This window comes from Azolla caroliniana, unplaced genomic scaffold (genome assembly GCF_043228905.1).
Source record: "Azolla caroliniana isolate FFs.n. ecotype wild unplaced genomic scaffold, voAzoCaro1.0.p SCAF_20, whole genome shotgun sequence".
Classification (NCBI taxonomy): domain Eukaryota; kingdom Viridiplantae; phylum Streptophyta; class Polypodiopsida; order Salviniales; family Salviniaceae; genus Azolla; species Azolla caroliniana.
Genome location: NW_028230455.1, coordinates 4249727 through 4259649, shown reverse-complemented (window position 1 = coordinate 4259649; position 9923 = coordinate 4249727). Strand labels below are relative to the sequence as shown.

Sequence of the window (9923 nt, the reverse complement as noted above, 5' to 3'; positions counted from 1 at the left end):
TGTTTGTGCATAGCCCTTTGCTACGAGTCGAGCTTTGTAGCGGTTGACGGAACCGTCAGCATTATACTTCACTTTGTATATCCATCTGCAACTGATTGTCTTCTTGTGCGGTGAGTGAGGGACGAGATCCCATGTCTCATTCTTGTTGAGAGCTTGCATCTCCTCGTTCATTGCTTTGACCCATCGAGGATCTTTAGCGGCTTCGGCAAAGCTCTCTAGTTCTCGAACTGCTGCCACTTTCATCATAAAGGCATAGTGGTATGTCATATAGTCGTTGTAGCCGAATTGGCTAACCGGATTCTTCCCTCGGGTGGAGTGACGGAGTTTCTCATTTGCCGATGTGAGTGCTTTCTCAACTCCAGGTGACCTCATAAGAGGCACATCAAAGCCATCGAACTCACTATTGAGTGAATGAGTCGATTTGTTGCCATCGAAGTGATCGTCCTCATATTCCAGCATTTTGGCCTTCCCTTTGTCCATCTTTGGACTTGGCCGAGATGAGCTTTGGTTGCTCGGAGGCTCTTGTGGTCCGCTCAATCTAGTTGAGATCGGACTCTCTTCGAGTATTGACCTTAGTTGATCATCGTCTTCTGTGTGTCGAGGTCGTTCGTAGATGGTTCGGGAGGAGTCGGCTCGAGTTTGTACCATGATGTTGATTCGTCAAAGACGACATCCCGACTTACAAGAGTCTTCCGAGTAGAGGGGTTGAAGCACTTGTACCCCTTTTGCTCCTGTGAGTATCCTGCGAGGATGCACTTCTCTGATTTTGGGTGAAGCTTCTGCCACTTCTCATCGGGAATGTGCATGTATGCAATGGAGCCGAATATCCTTACATGGGATAGATCTGGCTTCTTCCCATAGTATTTCTTGTGCGGGGTGACCTCGTGCACTCCGGATGTTGTGCACCGGTTCATGAGGTAGACGGCGGTATTTGCAGCTTCTGCCCAATATGACTTGGGCATATGCTTCTCATTTAGCATGGCCCTTGCTACTTCGAGGAGGTGCCGATTCTTGCGTTCGGCTACACCGTTCTGTTATGGTGTGTGTTGGCAACTGAATTCTCGCCGAATTCCTTCTTGTCGAAGGTATGCCGTGAACGCATCGGAGAAGTATTCCTTTCCTCCATCTGACCGAAGACATCGTACATGACGCCCAGTTGTCTTTTCGACTTCGCTTTTGAATTTTTGGAAGTGTGTAAACACTCCGCTCTTCATCCTCATGGGAAAGATCCATGTGTATCTAGAGAAGTCATCGATGAAGGTAACATAGTACCGACATCCTCCGAACGTAGCCATCTGTGCCGGTCCCCACACATCCGAGTGGACTACGTCGTATAGGCCTTTGCTCATGTTCCTCTCCTTCGGGAACAGGTGTCGATGTTGCTTGCCGAATTGGCATGCTTCACATACTCCTTCAATCTCTTTCTCTTTGAAGGTCGGGAGCCCAATGCTGACTCCTTTCGATTGCATTGCCTTGAGTTTGTTAAGATTGATATGGCTTATTCTTTTATGTCATAGCTCTATGTCGGTGTTGTGTTTTAGGCCCTTTGCAAACATGGCGGATTTTACCTTGCTCGCTTCGAGGGTAAACATTTGTCCTTCCCTTCGATCACGAGCAATTAGTCATCCTTCCTTCTCGATGAAGCAACCTCCTTGGTTGAATCGAACTTGCATCCCTTGCTCCACAATTTGGCTGACCGAGACCAAATTCTTCATTATGGTGGGTACATGTAAGACATTTTTTATGCAATTTTGTTCACCTTCTTTCCCGAATGGGACATTGCCTACATGCCGAATCGGATGAGTGGTGTCATCTCCGGTCTCGACATAAACGGGTCGATCCGGCTCTCGAAAGTCTTTGAACCATTCTTGATGGGACGTCATATGGTTCGAAGCACCGGAGTCGACGAACCATACATTTTCCGGATTGGAGGCATTAGTCGAAGTAGAGGCCGACATAGGATTTGCTCTATGTCTCATTACAAACATTCTGCCATGATCTTCATAGTCGGAGTTGGTGGCGTAATTGGTGAGTTGTTGGCTTGTGGAAGCCGACTCGCGCTTCTTCTTTCGGCACTCTTCTTCATGGTGGCCGATTTTTCCGCAATAACCGCATTCGATCGAATTTTGTCGACTCGAACTGGAATGGAAGCTCCCCCTTATTCCGAAGGTTCCTCGATGGCTTCCGTCTTGTTGCCGAATTTAGAAGTTGTTGTCGTAAGTCGGACCTCGTCCGCCACCTCGTCCTTGGCCGAATCGGCCTCTTGCTCGGCCGCATCCTCTTCCTCCATTCGAATGCGTGTAGAGCATGTGGCCCTCCAAGGAGTTTCTCCTTGTTCGAACATGATTCTCTTCGACCAATAACATAGATTGAAGATCAAAGAAAGAGGGAGGATTCTCCCTTGCTAGGACGGCGGTTCTCATCGAGCCGAACCGTGGTGCAAGGCCACCGAGGCATATTTGCACCATCTCATCATCATCCACATTGACGCTTATTGAGCCGAGCGAATCACAAAGCTCCTTGATCCTCAAGGTGTTGCTTGTGATGGACATGTCCCGTTGTTGGATTTTGTTCAACTCTTGGCGGAGTTAAAGCTTCCTCGCGGTCGTGTTGGCGGTGAAAATCTTTCGTAGATTTTTCCACGCTTCCTTCGGCGTCTTGGCTTCTCGAATGTACCCGAGCATGTGGTCATGAACACATGTCGCCAAGCAATACATCACTCGGCTTGCCGCTTGCTCCCATGTTGCATAGTCGGCGTCTTCCGGGTTGGGCCGATTTTCTTGTGCTCCTTTGATGTAGCTCCAATAGCCTTGGCCGACAAGGTATTGGTGCATCTTGTACTCCCAAGATGCAAAGTTGTTGCAATCCAACTTCTCGCTAGGGAGAGCACTCCCCATTTGAGTATTCATTGTTGATGTAGATTTCTTCCTTCTTTTCTTTTCCTTCTGTCTCGAACACGAGCTATGTAGTCGCACTACGATAGCGATGAGCCGGTTCTTCTTGAACGTCGGCGTAGAGCACAACACACGATCACGATAAGGCGAGTGGGCTAGATCGAGCTACCAAATCGCTCTGATACCATGTAAAGAATCGGTGGTGATTCTTGTGCAGCGGAATAGACTAGAGATATGTGTTGTGAGTGTGTGTATGAGAGAGAGAGAGAGAGAAACACAAGATAGATAGATTTTAAACAAGAATAGAATGTTCAAGACAATGTATATTACAAAGGAGATTAACCGAACCTCTTACAAAGTAGGAGAAGAGTGCTTTATATAGTCACTCTCTCTCTTCGTAAACTACCGAAGCTCATGGGTCATGGGGAATGTGAAAGCTCATTAGTTATGTGTCATAGAATATGATTCTATGACACATAGTTAATGTGTGGATAAGAGTGGTGACTTTTGACCTTTGAGTGCACACTCTCAAGGGTGTGTGTTCACACACTAGACTAGGTTGAGCTTGATTCTCAACACCAACACAACCGATATAGTGGACCTACCAACACAAAAAGTACATCATCATTGAGGGTCTACAATGAGATTCCGAGACCAAGTGGTGAACAAAGATTGTCTTGAAAGAGATCTTGCTTCCCTTGCGGCACAAGTAGGATCATGCAAGGTACACTCTAGAGTCTATAGTGAATCTCCTTTACAGTTAGCATGTAGTTAGTTGATAGTTTGCAAATTACTTTATAGATTTAGTTATGAAAAGTACAAATGAGTCTTAAGGGAATAAACAACGGATAGTTGGTTTCACCTAGAGATCTCCCTGCCCACCCTTCCAAGGTTAGTATATTGAATATCCACATATTGGAATTTAGAATATTAAATTCGAAGTACGCATGAAATTTACCTTTCTAACTTTGTACATCCCCCCCTCTTGTGGACTCAAATATAGAATCATGAATCAGAGATGTTTCAAACAATTTCAATTTTGTTGATGTCCTTCGTGAACTCTTTTTGCTCTTCCTTTGTAATTTCCTGATTAGGACTTGTATTTCAATGTCCCTGTCGTCCCCTAGGCCTCCTTTGTGCGGTGGATCTATGTGTAGGAGTTTGAGATCAAGACCATGGCTATCCTCATGATTAGACAGTGTGACAAAAATGTCGATGTCAAAGGGTTCACTTGTGCCATTACCTTGACTATCCATATCTACCATCCATTTAAAGTGTATGGTAAGTGGGTAGGTTGGGTGCAACTCATCTCTATGTCATGTGTTTGAAAGTATTTGATAGGTTTCGCATGTCCCCATAAAATGGGCGACATCCTTGCACATTCTTGCATATTCCTGCTTCTCAAAAGCTTCCTAGGTTCCTCTATGGCCCTCCCAAGGATTCTCATGGAATTTAGACACCACCGTTGTCTGATCCTCCTTGCTAACCACTCGTAGTGGCATTCTCGTCCTTGGTCGTCACGTCTTGTCGATGAACTGGTGTCCTATGCACCGTGGGTTTGCAAGCTAGAATCTGTTGCTACTCCCTTTATCTGTCGCCAACTATCGTCTAGCAAGGGAGCTATCACAGGCTTCACCTTCTTGTCCATGGTCTTGTACTTCATGTGTCCTTCAACCGTCCTCTCTGTCCAAGCTCTTTGATGGCGGTGTACATCTCAAAGGAGTTAATCGGAATGACCTTTTGCTTTCATAGGAACCAAAGTGAAACATATTCACAAAGTAGTTGGAGACAAGTGACCAATGCTAACAATTTTTACTACTCAACATTGTCATTGAGACCACATTTTGTAGCAATGGAGAGCATCGTAGATTTGTAAAAAAGTTACCCAATTCGCTATCTAATAAATACATAGGAACACATTATGAAAGGGGATGCCAACCAACTAAATCCTTTGACTTGATATATGCCTCACACCATTTAAATTATAGTAGGGCCACAAACTTGTGCATAGAAGATATCCACAAATCACAACAAACATTAAGCGAATTGAGTAAAAAACAATGCCTATTGCTGCCTTCCGATTTGCACGATTATTTCAACATAGTATTCAAATAAGGGCCACAGTGTTTAGCACTGTAGATCCATTGCATCATGGAATCATAAAAAATTCTGCATTGAATTTTAAATATTGTCACTCATCTCCCCTCTACTATCAAGGATAGCCTCACAACTTTACATCAAGAGTCAAAGACAGTTTTCAGCTGAGCTACGAGGGTATGCCAACACCAAGTCAATGAACAGCATTGCTACCAAATGAGTCCCTACTTATACCTGGTCGAAGAGGAAATTCAGAAACTATCGTCAGTGTTTTCCATCTTCCAATTGCGTGGCTTTATTCAAGAAACGGAAGCAATACTTTCCCTCTAGTATTTCCTTGACATTTTTTGTGAGTACAATAGCTACACATAATGTATGGATCATCAATCTAGTGGTTGAAGAAGAATAGAATTGCAATGACACACCAAGGTGAGACCAACTCTTTGTAAAATCAACTTATTGAACCCAACAGTCATTTCTTATAAACAAAAGAAAAAATAAAGTCTTTGTCATTACATAAAGCAAAAATAAAGCAAATGTTTACCACACGAAAGGTGTTCATATTACATCCACTCCTGAGTGACAAAAAATCCTTGAACCGATAAAAGTTAGGATCATCATTCATCTCAATACCAGTGTATCCGCGTTCACATATACATCATACATTTGACCTAGCATATATCCTACATTCCTTTAAAAATGAAAGTCCAAAATTAATGTAAATCCATGATGGAAACTGCTTATCTGGATCATTGAATACCTATTGTGTTTCATTACATCCGTAAGAGCTAATCATCAAAAAAATTAGCTCCATGACACCATTGTTTTTAAAGAAGAATATGCCCAATCTTATAATTGCAATATCCAAATGAAATATTACAATTGAGATGTAATACCATTGGTTTCCCAGCTTGCAAAACTACAACACAAAAAGAAGAATCAGACAAATTAGCAAAGCAGATCGGGATAGGAATATGCCCTCTCCCAAAATGAAATATTACACTATCAAAGATATAGAATGATGCAATTCCATTGACTAACCAGGCTACAAATATAGAAGGAAACAATCTACAAGACAAGAAAACAAGAACACAAAAAAGGAGAAAAGCAGCTAGAAAATTTATCTGTAATAAATACAAGCAAAATATGTGTATGTGCATGTATGGGGGTACGTGTATGTGTCTACATGCAGATGCAGATGGATATACATATGCATGTGTGTGTATATGTATATGTATATGTATATGTATATGTATCTGTATCTGTATCTGTATCTGTATCTGTATCTGTATCTGTATCTGTATCTGTATCTGTATCTGTATCTGTATGTGTATCTATGTGTGTATGTGTATGTGTATGTGTATGTATATGTATATGTATATGTATATGTATATGTATATGTATATGTATATGTATATGTATATGTATATGTATATGTATATGTATATGTATATGTATATGTATATGTATATGTATATGTATATGTATATGTATATGTATATGTATATGTATATGTATATGTATATGCATATGCATATGCATATGCATATGGATATGTATATGTATATGTATATGTATATGTATATGTATATGTATATGCACATGTATATGCACATGTATATGGACATGGATATGGATATGTATATGTATATGTATTTGGTATAGTATAGGTATATAGCATGCATATATGTGTATGTATATGTATAAGTATAAAACCCAGAAATTTCACCTTTCTAGAAGGAATTTACAATTCTTGGAGCTGGCGCTTTTTGACACCTTTCTTCCCAGTTAAAGCTCTTGTAAGCATTTCTGAGATTTGTTTCTGCGAATCTAAAAGCATACTAGTGCGTTTGAGTTCCACCTCAGCTCTCAGCCTTTCATTGTCTCTATGCATCTCGAGCTTCATTTGTTCAATTCTTAAGAATCCTTCTCCAATAGAGCGCACAACAGAAGCAAGTTCAATGTTCATTCGTTCAGCGAACATACCATCTTCTATAGTATCTTCTCCATCATATGCATAATCGTTTCCATAGCTTCTGAATAACTGTGGTCGACCATTATCTTCTCCATTATCCGCATTGTTTTCATCATAGCTTTTGAATAATACTGGTCCATGATTCTCTTCTCCAGCATAACCATCATCTTTTCCATTACTTTTAAATACCTTTGGTTGAGGATTACGATGAGAAGAGGTTTTACGAGGCGCACGTGTTGCTCCACCTTTGCTACTTGTATTACGCGAGTTTCTTCTTTTTGGTCGCCTAATTGTATCTCGGCCATCATAATCGGCATCATCCTCATCATCCTGCTCCTCCTCCTCTTCTTCATCCTCCTCCTCATAATCATCTTTGAATCTCACAGTAGAGTGATACCCTCTAGTGCTGCAATCTTCTGATTTCCATTGAACACCATGAGTACTCTGTGAAGATCGACCATTTCCGCTCGGAGTTTTAGCTGGCTGACAATTTCCAACCAAGCTTTTGTGGAGCGGCCGACTACCAACTGGAACTTTTTCCACATGTCGATTTCCAACCAAACTTTTGTCCACCTGAAGATTTCCACATGAACTAATCTTCTCCATTGGATGATTTTTCCCAGCAGCTACTTTGTCTGCTTGACGATTTCCAGGAGATGTAGAAGCGAGAGTCCTCTTCCTGTTTTGTCCCCCTTCTTCCATGTCAACCATAAGTCCAAAGTAAGGCCACGGAGAAGAATACCCGATTCCTCGTTCTTCTTCTAATTGTTTCTCCTCTCGATACCTCTTTCTAAGCTTCTCAACCTTGTGTTGACATTGAACCGAGGATTTACTCGGTTCAGATCCTCCACAAGACACGAAAACCTTATTCGCTACCTCTTCCCAGTGTCTCGCCTTGAGTTGGCCCTTCTTTAAAAGATACCACCTCTCTTTATATGCCTTAATGAGGCTAATGGTCTCTGATTCACTCCATCGATGTTGTGTTGATGGATCAACTGCGTTCTGAAGAGTAGTAACTACAGTAGATATATCTTCTTCTTCTTGTTCTTCTTCTTTTGTCGTTCCCATCTATGACTCAATTTCTTTGCTTTATCTCTCCTCTTTCAATTTCTCTTTCTTTCCTGAAACTCATAGATATTTTTTACTTTATTATGGCGAAAACCCTTCTCTTTTATTCTATCAAAAACCTAAACCCAAACCTACATGCTTCTATTTTATCTCACAAAAAAACTCTAAATCCTAAACCTAATGATTTCTATTTTAACTCACAATAAACTCTAAATCCTAAACCTAATGATTTCTATTTTATCTCATAAAATCCCCAGCTACCAAAATCCTAAACCTCAAACCTTCTCTCGTATTCTGTTGAAAATCCTATACCTTATCTTCTATTCATAAAAAAGCCTTCTCATTTATTCTGTAAAAAGCACTAAACCATAAATTCTGTCAAATAAAGCTAAACCCTATTGCCTAAAAATTTGTCAATGACCGCAATGATAGACATAGACCTCCTTTTATCTCTCAAAATTTCTTAACCTAAAACTAGGATCGTCTGTTTCATATCTCAAAAACACTAAAACCCTCTCTTTTATTCTGGTCAGAAACCCTAGATATGTCCAGTCAAGAAAAGAACATAGGGGCTAAATTATTTGGTCCAAAAGTTAAACTCTAACTTATTCCGTAAAGAAAGAATACCTAAACCTTATTCATTCAGTTGAAAACCTAAAGTCCTGTATTATTCCGTCAAAAGCCCAAAATCCTAAATTAATCCGTAAGAACCCTTGTTTAAATCAATCACCATCGTCCTTTCAACACATAGATGCTTCTTACCTGTCTCGTATGGACCTTCTTTCACTCTTCTAGTTCTTTCTTACTGCTTTTCTCTGTTCTTCTGTGTCTGCGGATAAAGAAAGGATATTAGCTGAAGCTTAATATGCCATGGTGGAAAGAAGCAGATCTGATGATGATGGTGATCATGACGATGACGATGACGATGACGATGACGATGACGACGACGACGACGACGAGATTGAGAATAGAACAGATGGATTTTCCGTAAGGACGACAAATCGAAACCGAGAAACCAAAAAAGACATATCAGGATTCAGAAGAGGAGGGAGGAGGGAGCCATGGTTTTCTATATTTCCCACTGATGCCCCTCTGCCCTGCGTTTTTCTTGGGTTCTTTTTTATCACCGGACTTTAGGCCAGTCGCCTTACTCCAATTTAGACATGAAAAACAACAAAAAATTCTAACTGTAAAAAAAAAAAAATATGACAACAAAATGTTACACCAAAATTCCACTAAAAACCCTCAATCTTCCAATCACACAAAACATAAAACTTCAAATTACAAAATATATCATCACAAAATGTCCAAAATCTAATAGCGCACCATGTCCACAACCCCAAGTCCAAAACCATTAAGGATGAAAACAGGATCCAACGTAAGCAGTGATTATGGCTCATGTGGGGATGATTGCAAAATGTGGCCACAATTTTTGCCCCAATTAGCATTCGAATCCCTTGAGGTCAACGTCAAACCATCGCAATGCAAAGATCAAACCTTCTCAGTCTCACATATTGGCAACCGCCTCCTAGCCCGAGTTGCACCTCTTCGTAGTTTTCCGATGTGGGATTTGGAAGTGTTTGGGGAGTTGCCAATAAGTTCTTGCGAGATGTTGATCGTTGCTCCTCTTTTTACACCTATTTGCTGCTTCCAACTTATTAAAAATGTGCTTTCGTTGTTGGTAGATTTCAGTGCACCTAAACCATACACCTTTTGTCGTAGATATGCCAATGTCTACATACAATCCTCAAGAGCAACCTGTTCGAAGGATCCTAACCTTTGCTCGAGCCATTGAATAACTTCCTTGGCAGTTTGTGTTTGAGACTTCCATGATTCCATGTTAGATGTTCTAGGGTTTGTCTCCCCGTCTAGTTCTGCCTCTATCTCGA

The 9923-nt window shown here is 41.0% G+C and overlaps 1 protein-coding gene across 1 annotated transcript; it reads right to left on the bottom strand.

Annotated features, from left to right (window-relative positions):
• Nucleotides 1-5482: 5482 nt before the first annotated feature.
• LOC147850830 (uncharacterized) lies at nt 5483-8981 on the bottom strand. Its single transcript, XM_087335726.1, has 3 exons — nt 8797-8981; nt 6721-8087; nt 5483-5910 (listed from the first exon to the last, which is right to left on the bottom strand). The coding sequence occupies exon 2, from the start codon at nt 8032-8034 to the stop codon at nt 6736-6738; it is 1299 nt and encodes a 432-aa protein (XP_087191852.1). The 5' UTR covers nt 8035-8087; nt 8797-8981; the 3' UTR covers nt 5483-5910; nt 6721-6735.
• Nucleotides 8982-9923: the final 942 nt, after the last annotated feature.

Coding starts and splice junctions, on each gene's coding strand:
- LOC147850830 (XM_087335726.1), bottom strand. CDS start 8,034: ATGGGAACGACAAAAGAAGAAGAACAAGAAGAAGAAGATATATCTACT.